The sequence below is a fragment of the Ptychodera flava genome, chromosome 6 (genome assembly GCF_041260155.1).
Source record: "Ptychodera flava strain L36383 chromosome 6, AS_Pfla_20210202, whole genome shotgun sequence".
Taxonomy (NCBI): Eukaryota; Metazoa; Hemichordata; class Enteropneusta; family Ptychoderidae; genus Ptychodera; species Ptychodera flava.
Genome location: NC_091933.1, coordinates 32,436,055 through 32,448,921, shown reverse-complemented (window position 1 = coordinate 32,448,921; position 12,867 = coordinate 32,436,055). Strand labels below are relative to the sequence as shown.

Below are 12,867 nucleotides of genomic sequence, written 5' to 3'. Positions count from 1 at the left end.
AAAGCCTGTGAGTGTGAGTGAAATTATGCTGCTTATTACAATTTCTACCACATGCCTTGCATTACGTAGGTTAAAGGTTCGTTCTGTATGCTTAGCAGACACGCTGAATGCGTACCCAGCCTGCTTGCAGTTGTACAACGCAGTGAGTGAAGGGCAATTATCCTAAGATGCTCTAATCATCCACTTTTTCTGGTAAATTTGAACTAAAAAGGTGTATTGTAATAATGTTATTCAGAAAATACTGGAATTTATGTCCCTGTACGTGGTATGCTTTGGTAAGACTTTCACTGCACGATGTACTCAGACATGAATGCCAGTATTTTGTCGAAAGCCGTGTTGTATTGACTTGCTTCAAATGTTATGCTATTTTATATTCAAGACATTAAGAAACCAGGTGAATGTCCTGTTGCCAGTGGTGGTGGAGGTTTTGGAATCTGTGTGGAGGAATGTAGTTCTGACGGTGATTGCTCTGGTGATGAGAAATGTTGTTCCAATGGCTGTGGTCATACATGTGTGAAACCACTGCAAGTATCAGGTATGTTGTAAGCTGATAGACCCCATCAGAAATTCATCAAAAAATCTGAAACAACTATAATTCCATGTATAATTTTAAGATTTCTGTTCAGTATAGATTTAAGATTTCTGATTAAAAGCATATTGATAGCCTCCTAGTACTTGGGAATATTTTATCATAAATGATGTGAATGACTTTAGTCTTTTGTTGTTGACATATATAAAATTTTATATTATTTTCAAGATGTTGAGAAGCCTGGTGAATGTCCTGTTGCCAGTGGTGATAGAGGTTTTGGAATCTGTGTGGAGGAATGTAGTTCTGACAGTGATTGCTCTGGTGAGGACAAATGTTGTTCCAATGGCTGTGGTCATACATGTGTGAAACCACTGAAAGTAGCAGGTATGTGTAAGACATCGATGTACTGTATCAGAAATTCATCAGAAAAATCATGAAATATATATAATTGTTTGATTTGCAATTTCAACATTTCCTCAAAAATTAACCTTGATGGAAGATTTTTATGAAATCATTAATGTATTTCTTAATACTTACCGTAAATTACTCATATCTTTGGTTATTATACAACTGAGTCTGCAACCTTTTGAGTTTTCATCCTACAGCAAGAACAGACGATGTGTAGAACAATAACTTTTGATGGTATTGGACTCTATGTTAGCTTTGACCCCAATACACCTTGGCATCAAAACGGGGAAAAACAAGAGAAGATTTTACGTATTTTTTACCGAAAAACATTTACATCTAAACATTCAGTACTTCATGCAGTGAATAATGGCCAGTCCGAAGCCTGTAAGTGTGAGTAGAATAATGCTGCTGATTACAATTTCTACCACATGCCTTGCATTACGTAGGTTAAAGGTTCGTTCTGTATGCTTAGCAGACACGCTGAATGCGTACCCAGCCTGCTTGCAGTTGTACAACGCAGTGAGTGAAGGGCAATTATCCTAAGATGCTTTAATCATCCACTTTTTCTGGTAAATTTGAACTAAAAAGGTGTATAGTAATAATGTTATTCAGAAAATACTGGAATTTATGTCCCTGTACGTGGTATGCTTTGGTAAGACTTTCACTGCACGATGTACTCAGACATGAATGCCAGTATTTTGTCGAAAGCCGTGTTGTATTGACTTGCTTCAAATGTTATGCTATTTTATATTCAAGACATTAAGAAACCAGGTGAATGTCCTGTTGCCAGTGGTGGTGGAGGTTTTGGAATCTGTGTGGAGGAATGTAGTTCTGACGGTGATTGCTCTGGTGATGAGAAATGTTGTTCCAATGGCTGTGGTCATACATGTGTGAAACCACTGAAAGTAGCAGGTATGTGTAAGACATCGATGGACTGTATCAGAAATTCATCAGAAAAATCATGAAATATATATAATTGTTTGATTTGCAATTTCAACATTTCCTCAAAAATTGTATCAGAAAACCTACGTTTTAGGATAAAAACTGTATCAGAAATTCATCAGAAAAATCATGAAATATATATAATTGTTTGATTTGCAATTTCAACATTTCCTCAAAAATTAACCTTGATGGAAGATTTTTATGAAATCATTAATTTAATGTCTTTCTTAATTCTTACTGTAAATTACTCATATCTTTGGTTATTATACACCTGTGTCTGCAACCTATCGAGTTTTCATCCTACAGTAAGTTTCGGTATCAGACGATGTGGAGAACAATAACTTTTGGTGTTATTGGACTGTATGTTAGCTTTGACCCCATAACACCTTGACCTTAACGGGGAAAAACAAGAGAAGATTTTACGGTTTTTTTTCTGAAAAAAATTTACATCTAAACATTCGGTACTTCATGCAGTGAATAATGGCCAGTCCAAAGCCTGTGAGTGTGAGTGAAATTATGCTGCTGATTACAATTTCTACCACATGCCTTGCATTACGTAGGTTAAAGGTTCGTTCTGTATGCTTAGCAGACACGCTGAATGCGTACCCAGCCTGCTTGCAGTTGTACAACGCAATGAGTGAAGGGCAATAGATGACTTCTTAAATGTCTGAAAACAAAAGTATTTCAGGACAATTTTGCCTCAGAGGGTGCTGTTTATTTACGATTAGTGGGGTTACAATGGCTGCAGATATAGAACATTTACGCAATGAACTCTCGTCCCATATGTTCTAAAGTCACCAGGCTCTGAGACATTGAACAAATTCAGCCTTTAAATTCAGTCTGTCATTGCTATAAAATTAGAGCATCACCACTTCCAGCAGATGTGTCCTGTAGCTGACCAAAGCCATTACACACAGGTTGCAGTAAAGTGTAGCCCCACCAACAGCGCCCTCACAGGAAGAGTAACTCTGAAATGCTTTTGTTTTAAGAAATTTCAGAAATCATCTATTATCCTAAGATGCTTTAATCATCCACTTTTTCTGGTAAATTTGAACTAAAAAGGTGTATAGTAATAATGTTATTCAGAAAATACTGGAATTTATGTCCCTGTATGTGGTATGCTTTGGTAAGACTTTCACTGCACGATGTACTCAGACATGAATGCCAGTATTTTGTCGAAAGCCGTGTTGTATTGACTTGCTTCAAATGTTATGCTATTTTATATTCAAGACATTAAGAAACCAGGTGAATGTCCTTTTGCTGGTGGTGGCGGAGATTTTGGAATCTGTGTGGAGGAATGTAGTTCTGACGGTGATTGCTCTGGTGATGAGAAATGTTGTTCCAATGGCTGTGGTCATACATGTGTGAAACCAGTGCAAGTATCAGGTATGTGTAAGACATCAAAGGACGCGTGGTATGCTTCTAGATTTTCTGCTTCATGTATCCATATTCCCCATATATCATCGATGTATCTCCATTGTATTAGCGGTTTGTCTGGGCTATTTGCGAGTAAAGTGCTCTCCCATTCTCCCATATATGTACAGGCGTAATTCATTCCTAAGCGTGAGCCAATGGCAGTTCCCTCTGTCTCTATGTAATATTTACCATTGAATGTGAAGTGGTTGTTGTCAAGTACCAGTTCAATCATTGCTATGACATCTTTCGTTGGTGGCTGTCTGTTTATTCTGTTGTCAAGGGCATTTTTGCAGGCCTTCATCCCCTCTTCCTTAGGAACACTCGGATAAAGTGCTTTTACGTCCATGCAGTACATAATGGTGTTTGGTGGTAATGGTTGTTTCTCCTCCTGTTGTATTCGTTTGATGAAATGTGGTGTGTCTCTTATATATGTGCGTAGGTTCTTGACATGTTCACCCAGTTGTGCCTCAGCAAATTCTGCACAAAAAAGGCATTTTTGGTAAAAAATCTTCATCTTCATAACCCCTGATCAGATAGCTTTGATATATGGTATACAGGTCCGTAGGGATAACCCAACTGAAATATGGAAATCTGTATTTTTAAGGAATTTTTTTGTCATTTTGGTCAAAAATTTATTTCATCAAAACCGCTTGTCTGACAGCTTTGATATTTGGTAGGGATGATCAAAATATGACATATTTAAATTATGATGAAATCTGCAATTTTGTACTTTTTTCGCAATATTTGCTATTTTTGGTCAAAAAATTTGTTTCTCAAAAACTATTTGTCTGATACCTTTGACATTTGGTATACAGGTTCCTAGGGGTTGTCTTAGTGTGATGTACTGAAATTTGATGAATCTTCAATGTTTGTATTTCCGGGTCAATTTTTGCCATTTTCGTCAAAATCTTTGTTTCTCAAATGTTACTCATCTGATAGCTTTGATATTTGGTATACAGGTTCCTAGGGTTTATCTTAATGCAATATTTCAATATATTCAATAATTTTCAATTCCGTATCTTTGGGCCAATGTTTGCCATTTTTGGTCAAAATATTTGTTTCTCAAAAGTTACTCATCTGATGGCTTTGGTATTTGGTATACAGGTTTGTAGGCTTTATCTTAACCCTTTGAACCCGGCTCGGACAGAAATGTCTGATGACGTCATAGAGTACCAGGGGGTCAGGGTGCAAAGGGTTAATGTAATATATTGAAATTATGATGAAATCTTCAATTTTGTATTTTTGCAGCTAATTTTGCCATTTTTTGCACAAGTGTTGACACACGTGAGCATATGTCGCAGCAATGTCTGTCTGTCTGTCTGTCTGCCTGTGTACTCAATATCTAAAAAACAGTTCATCACATCAGAATCAAATCTAGTACATAGATTCAGTTGCAAATGGCAAGAACTGATTAGTTTTTGGTGGGTGTGGGTTGCTTACTTTTTGCTCATTTGCATAATTAATAATTTTAGAAAAAACTTATATATATTGACAACGACTGCACACATTTTAATGAGATTAGCTACAAATGTTGATCACACCAAGATATATCAGCTGTGAAAGATATTAAGGGTGACATAAAAGATAATGGATATAATTTGCATATTTAATGAACTTTCCTTATTAGGGATATATGTCTGATTTGACTTGATCAAAATTGACAAAACTTGGTATGTATATTGAAGATACTATGATTTAACATTATTGAAAGTCATTAAGTATTTTTACTTCATCAAACTCTTAATTTGCATATTTAATGAACTTTTGAAATTAGGGATATTTATTTGAATTGATGACCAAAATTGATGAAACTTGCTATGTACATTAAAGATACTATGACATAACATTTTTGAAAGTCATTACATCTAAGCATTTTTACTTCAGCCAAATACTTATTTGCATATTTAATAAACTTTCCTAATAGATATATATATCTGAATTGACTTGACCAAAGTTAATGAAACTTGCTATATACATTGAAGATACTATGATATAACATTTAATCATGAAGCAGTTTCACTTCAGCCAATTCCTTATTTACATATTTAATGAACTTAACTATTTAGGGATATATATATGAATTGACTCGACTGAAGTTGATGAATCTTGCTGCATATATTGAAGATACTACAAAACAACATTATTGAAAGTCAGCAAACTTTTTTACTTCCACTTTTTTACTTTTTTACATTTACCTTCATCATCTATTCCTAATTTGCATATTTAATGAACTTTCCTAATTAGGGATATTTAACTGTATTGACTAGACCAAATTTGGTGAAACTTGCTATGTACATTAAAGATACCATAATACAATATTGAAAGTCATTAAGCATTTTTACTTTAGCCAATTCCTTATTTGCAAATTTAATGAAGTTTCCTAATTAAGGATATTTATCTGTCTTGACTAGACCAAAGTTGACGAATTGCTTTTTACATTAAAGATACTATGATACAACATTATTGAAAGTCATTTAACATTTTTACTTCAGCCAATTCCTAATTTGCATATTTAATAAGAACATTTCAGTCAATTCCTAATTTGCCTATGTTAATGAACTTTCCTGATTGGGGATATATACTTGGATTTAGAATTAAGCCGTGGTGAATATTATTCATTATGTTGCTCATAACATTTTCAATGAAGTTGCAAACATGTGGCAAAGGTTCAAATTTACACATAACTGCAATATAATGAAACATGTGAGCATTTTCAGTTCATATATGGTTGGTCAGGCCATCCTGAAATGAGCTATCAAAGATATCCACCTTCATCATCAACACATGTGTCACAAAAAGTTATTCTCTACATACACAGAGGAGCTCTGTCAACTGTTAGGTCGCTTGTGTTTTCAAAACCACTGGTCAGACAGCTTTAATATTTGGTATACAGATCCCTAGGATGACCTTAGTGAGATAATTTCACACAGTCAGGAAATACTTAATTTTGTATCCATGTCTATAGTAGCTTCAGGGACATTGACCCTATGTTTGTATTATAAATTTCACACTATTTCTAAATATTTTATCCTACATTATGATAATGTCTTTGTCATTCATCACTGATATGTGAAGATTTTATGCATTTCATTTTTAAGACGTGGAGAAACCAGGTGAATGTCCTTTTGTCCGCGGCAACGATCGTGTTGGAATCTGTGTGGAAGAATGTAGTTCTGATGGTGATTGCTCCAGTGATGAGAAATGTTGTTCCAATGGCTGTGGTCATACATGTGTGAAACCACTGGGAGTCGTAGGTACGTTTATGTAATATATAAAATATATATAATTAATATATGATATAAAGAAGTAACATATCAAAATTCACTGTAAAAATTTGTATTTGAAGACCAAATTTGGCCAATAATTTCAGGATTTCCTCAAACCATATTGTGAAGAGTGACTATAAGGTTTACTCAACACTTATACAGCATTTCAGTAATTTTGAATACTTTGTATCGTAAATTATTCTGTGTTTGGTTATCGATTAGCTCTTAATGTTATGATATTTTAATTTCAAGATGTTGAGAAGCCTGGTGAGTGTCCTGTTGCTAGTGGTGGCGGAGGTTTTGGAATCTGTCTGGAGGAGTGTAGTTCTGACGGTGATTGCTCTGGTGATGAGAAATGTTGTTCCAATGGCTGTGGTCATACATGTGTGAAACCACTGAAAGTAGCAGGTATGCTGTATGCTATGGAAGGATGTTTAAGAAATTCACAAGAAAAATAATTGTTAGTATTAGTTGGTGTACATTTTCAAGAAGTCAAGATATCAAACCTTTAAGTATATTGAACATTAAAGTTTTGTAATATGAAAATTTCACAGTATTTCTAAATATTCTATTGTAAATTTTTCAAATGTCTTTTGTCTTACATCACTGATATGTGAAGATGTTATGTATCTTATTTTCAAGATGTGGTGGAGAAACCTGGTGAATGTCCTTTTGTCCGCGGCAACGATCGTGTTGGAATCTGTGTGGAGGAATGTAGTTCTGATGGTGATTGCTCTGGTAAAGACAAATGTTGTTCCAATGGCTGTGGTCATACATGTGTGAAACCATTGGGAGTATCAGGTATGTTTATGTTATATACATGTATGCTAAAGAAGTAACATATCAAAATTCACAGTACAAATTTTTGTTTAAAGACCAAATCTGGTCAATAATTTCAGGATTGCCTAAATTATTTTGTAGAGTGACTATAAGGCTTTTCTCAACATTTTGAAAGCATTTCAGTAATTTTGAATACGTTATATAATACAATTATGCTGTGTTTGGTTATCGATTAGCTCTTAATGTTATGATATTTTAATTTCTAGATGTCGAGAAGCCTGGTGAATGTCCTGTTGCCAGTGGTGATAGAGGTTTTGGAATCTGTGTGGAGGAATGTAGTTCTGACGGTGATTGCTCTGGTGATGAGAAATGTTGTTCCAATGGCTGTGGTCATACATGTGTGAAACCATTGCAAGTATCAGGTATGTTGTAAGCAATAGACCCCATCAGAAATTCATCAAAAAATCTGAAACAACTATAATTCCATGTATAATTTTAAGATTTCTGTTCAGTATAGATTTAAGATTTCTGATTAAAAGCATATTGATAGCCTCCTAGTACTTGGGAATATTTTATCATAAATGATGTGAATGGCTTTAATCTTTTGTTGTTGACATATATAAAATTTTATATTTTTTTCAAGATGTGAGGTTCAAGCCTGGTGAATGTCCTGTTGCCAGTGGTGATAGAGGTTTTGGAATCTGTGTGGAGGAATGTAGTTCTGACGGTGATTGCTCTGGTAAAGACAAATGTTGTTCCAATGGCTGTGGTCATACATGTGTGAAACCATTGGGAGTATCAGGTATGTTTATGAAATATACATGTATGCTAAAGAAGTACTATATCAAAATTCATTGTAAAAATGTCTAATTGATGACAAAATTTGGTCAGTAATTTCAGGATTTCCTCAAACTATTTTGTAGAGTGATTAAGGCTTTTGTCAACACTTTGAAAGCATTTCAGTAATTTTGAATACATTATATAATAAATTATGCTTTGTTTGGTTATCTATTAGCTCTTTATGTTATGATATTTTAATTTCAAGATGTGGAGAAGCCTGGTGAATGTCCTGTTGCTGGTGGTGGCGGAGGTTTTGGAATCTGTGTGGAGGAATGTAGTTCTGACGGTGATTGCTCTGGTGATGAGAAATGTTGTTCCAATGGCTGTGGTCATACATGTGTGAAACCAGTGCAAGTATCAGGTATGCTGTATGCTATGGAAGGACTGTTTAAGAAATTCGCAAGGAAAAAAATTGTTAATATTAGTTGGTGTACATTTTCAAGAAGTTGTCAAGATATCAAACTTTTTAGTATATTGAACATTAAATTTTTGTAATATGAAAATTTCACAGTATTTCTAAATATTCTATTGTAAATTATGCTAATGTCTTTTGTCTTACATCACTGATATGTGAAGATGTTATGTATCTTATTTTCAAGATGTGGTGGAGAAACCTGGTGAATGTCCTTTTGTCCGCGGCAACGATCGTGTTGGAATCTGTGTGGAGGAATGTAGTTCTGATGGTGATTGCTCTGGTAAAGACAAATGTTGTTCCAATGGCTGTGGTCATACATGTGTGAAACCATTTGGAGTATCAGGTATGTTTATGAAATATACATTTATGCTAAAGAAGTACTATATCAAAATTCATTGTAAAAATGTCTAATTGATGACAAAATTTGGTCAATAATTTCAGGATTTCCTCAAACTATTTTGTAGAGTATGACTAAGGTTTTTGTCAACACTTTGAAAGCATTTCAGTAATTTTGAATACATTATATAATAAATTATTCTGTGTTTGGTTATCTATTAGCTCTTTATGTTATGATATTTTAATTTCAAGATGTGGAGAAGCCTGGTGAATGTCCTGTTGCCAGTGGTGGCGGAGGTTTTGGAATCTGTGTGGAGGAATGTAGTTCTGACGGTGATTGCTCTGGTGATGAGAAATGTTGTTCCAATGGCTGTGGTCATACATGTGTGAAACCACTGCAAGTATCAGGTAGGTTGTAAGAAATCAAAGGACTGAAGTTCAGCAGAAAAATAATTGACAACTGCATTATTTGGTGTACATTTTCAAAACATCAAGATTTTAGACTGTGAAGTGTATTGACCAATTTTTTTTATAACATTTGTGAAAAATATCACAAATGACTATATATGCTTTTAGGGTAAACTATGCTAGGTCTTTCTTCATTGATATGGAAATATCTTATACTGTTTTATTTTCAAGATGTTGAGAAGCCTGGTGAATGTCCTGTTGTCCATGGCAATGATGGTTTTGGAATCTGTGTGGAGGAATGTAGTTCTGACAGTGATTGCTCTGGTGATGAGAAATGCTGTTCCAATGGCTGTGGTCATACATGTGTTCGACCACTGCAAGTAGCAGGTATGTTGTATGCTATAGAAGCACTGATTGAAAAATTTATAAGAAGATAATTGACAACATTAGCTGGTGTATATTTTCAAACAGTTTATTATATTGACCAAAAATTTTTTTAATATTAAAAAAAATCACTGTGACAGTATTTCTATATATTTCATCATAAATTATGCTAATTTCTTTGGTCTTACATCATTGATATGTAAAGACTTTATACATTTTATTTTCAAGACATTGAGAAACCTGGTGAATGTCCTTTTGTCCGCGGCAACGATCGTGTTGGAATCTGTGTAGAAGAATGTAGTTCTGATGGTGATTGCTCTGGTAAAGACAAATGTTGTTCCAATGGCTGTGGTCATACATGTGTAAAACCATTGGGAGTATCAGGTATGTTTATGTTATATACATGTATGCTAAAGAAGTACTATATCAAAATTCACTGTACAAATTTTTGTTTGAAGACCAAATTTAGTCAATAATTTCAGGATTTCCTCAAACTATTTTGTAGAGTGATTAAGGCTTTTTTCAACACTTTGAAAGCATTTCAGTAAATTTTGAATACTTCATATCGTAAATTATGCTAATGTGTTTGGTTATTTATTTGCTCTTAATGTTATGCTATTTTTTATTTTCAAGACGTGAAGAAACTAGGTGAATGCCCTGCTGCCAGTGGTGATCAAGGTTTTGGAATCTGTGTGGAGGAATGTAGTTCTGACGGTGATTGCTCTGGTGATGAGAAATGTTGTTCCAATGGCTGTGGTCATACATGTGTGAAACCATTGGCAGTTCCAGGTATGATATAAATTATATTTGGTACTGGAGGAAAGTTTTGTTCAAGGCTTTATGATTTCAGAAGCACGACTGGGAATTAATTTTTTTGCCTGTAGTAGTCCACTTAAGCTACCGTTTTCTGAAGTTTGTAGCCTGGTGACAATGGCTGGTAGCCCATGCATATTTTAGTTCAGGGATATCTTTTTTCGTTAACTAGACAAGGAAAGGCTCTTTTTCAAGATTCTGCTCATAAAGTGAATTTTCTAGTCGTTTGATGTGAATATTGCACACCTTTAATACCCAAGAAAACAGGTGCAATGTACAATAGTGATACTCACAAGTTTGATGGACCTATTGACAACCTGTTTCACTCTCAGTTGTATACAAATTTTGCTAGTCGTCATGACAACAACACCACCTTCTCGGCACTGAGACATATTGTAGCAGGGCTAAAAGTAGACGAAGAGGCGTAATTTCCGTGTAATTGTGATTGATACATTATGATCAAAATGTAACAAAATGCGTTTTCATTTGCCATCATATCCTCTACCTGTCATTCAAGTACGTCGGTTCAGATATTGAAACTTTGTTGCAAAGCTCCGCCGCATGGCCCATCGTCTTTGTAATTTGCATAGCAAAGTAATAGTATGGCCTTTCTAAGTCAAACTGGGTTTTAATGCATTTAGCTCGTCCCAAAGTGACGGACCGGACATGGCATGCCAAGTACTGACTGAATTTCAGGTCCCAGGCTTTGGTAGTCCCTGTTGGCTACCATTTCATGGAGTTTGGTAGCTCCAGAGAAAAGTTGGTGGTCTGTGGAGGCAGTTATAACGCTAATTTCGAGGCCTGAGAAGTAGAATAATTTTCTCTTATTTTGAATATAATCATTTCCATTTGATCTTTATAAATAACCTATAGTCCCACTATATGCACATATGACTTTTAAAACCAAGCGGAAAGCACAATTTTGTTGTGTGTCAACTTGTCAATATATGATAAATAAAGTCTAAAAGTTACGTTACAGCTATGCAAGTCTACATTCATTGATGTTGTTGCAAGAAACAAAGAAACAAATGTTAAATTTGCCTTCACGTACATATAGCGTGCATGATTTTTCCTATCTGAATATTCACCATTTACTATCCTAAGATTAGCCTGCTGTGTTGACATTCTTTCATGATAGTAATTCATGAATGAAAAGATTTCATCGTAGGACAGTGTTAGCAAATCATGGAAATCAAAACAACTTTTCTGTGGTACAGCTTTTCTCAGTAATTCAGTTTGTCAAGCTCATGGAAGCTCTCTGCACATTTGGAAATCCTGTTGTTTACCATTGAAATCAAAACAATTAACCGATTCTGAAGTGCTTGTTTTGTCACACGACAGGCTTGTTTATTTCATCATCAAGAAATATTCCTAGAAGTTTGTAACTATAGAATCATTCTTTAGAGTAAAAACACCAGGAAATGTGATCATTCAGAGATACGAGAATAATGCTAGTTGATAAAAATAATATGTTAGCGACAACAGCATTTCAAAGTTATCATTGGGTTTGTTATACATGTATATTTATAGTTGATTTATAGTTGATTACTGAAGAGATCAGAAAGTGTCATGTACTCTTGCTTGGTAACAGTTAGCGACTGAAGGACTAGTTTCCGTTGCCCAACTGTTTAGAAATGCAGTGGTAATGTACGTGGTTTTCCATATTCCTGCTGGTATTTGCGCAGTAGCACAACTCTAGTTTATACATCCTCCGTCTGGTCAGGTTTTAGTAGTATCCTTTTTGAAGAATGCACCATAGCAGTTAATATTGTAAAGGAGATCTATGATGTTCCTTTGATGGTCATTGACATGTTCCTCAAGACATGAAAAGTGTCACATACCTTCCAGTATTCTTACTCAATGTATATTACATTTACTTTCTGTTCATCTGCCACAACAATATTCAAATTCACCAATTTGTCATCAGGGTCTGTGCGCTCCTAGAATTTTCTTGAAAGTCTGTGAATTTTAAAGCAGCCTGGAAAGTCATCTGAAATTACTTCAAAATAAAAATGAGTTGTGGAAAGTCCTGGAGAGTTGATACGCACCCATAGTTTTCGAAAATAACGAAACATTCAGTCATGATAATGAAAATGATATGTAAAATATTACACAATATGATGTACTGTAAAATGATACCTAGAAAATGTAATTTTTTGACCTATAAACACCTTGAAAATAGCTGAAAAAAGTACTTGAAAAAGCCTTCAATTTTAGTTGACTTTGAGTGTATTGACCCAGTGTTATGTCTTTTTGTGTATAAAATATTACAGTTCGGTAGTTTGACTCTTTGATACCGTGAACTCAAAAAGGTTTTCCATTTGTTTCTC

The 12,867-nt window shown here is 34.7% G+C and overlaps 1 protein-coding gene across 1 annotated transcript in view; it reads left to right on the top strand.

Annotated features, from left to right (window-relative positions):
* Nucleotides 1-12,867, top strand: part of LOC139134449 (balbiani ring protein 3-like) — a 50,656-nt gene that overhangs the window by 11,527 nt on the left and 26,262 nt on the right. Inside the window, exons 13-27 of the mRNA XM_070701310.1 lie at nt 380-535; nt 758-913; nt 1,694-1,849; nt 3,110-3,265; nt 6,394-6,549; nt 6,814-6,969; nt 7,204-7,362; nt 7,608-7,763; nt 7,985-8,143; nt 8,387-8,542; nt 8,781-8,939; nt 9,185-9,340; nt 9,572-9,727; nt 9,953-10,108; nt 10,358-10,513. Of these exons, the coding sequence (XP_070557411.1) occupies nt 380-535; nt 758-913; nt 1,694-1,849; nt 3,110-3,265; nt 6,394-6,549; nt 6,814-6,969; nt 7,204-7,362; nt 7,608-7,763; nt 7,985-8,143; nt 8,387-8,542; nt 8,781-8,939; nt 9,185-9,340; nt 9,572-9,727; nt 9,953-10,108; nt 10,358-10,513 (2,349 nt within the window). The remainder of the gene's footprint in view (nt 1-379; nt 536-757; nt 914-1,693; nt 1,850-3,109; nt 3,266-6,393; nt 6,550-6,813; nt 6,970-7,203; nt 7,363-7,607; nt 7,764-7,984; nt 8,144-8,386; nt 8,543-8,780; nt 8,940-9,184; nt 9,341-9,571; nt 9,728-9,952; nt 10,109-10,357; nt 10,514-12,867) is intronic.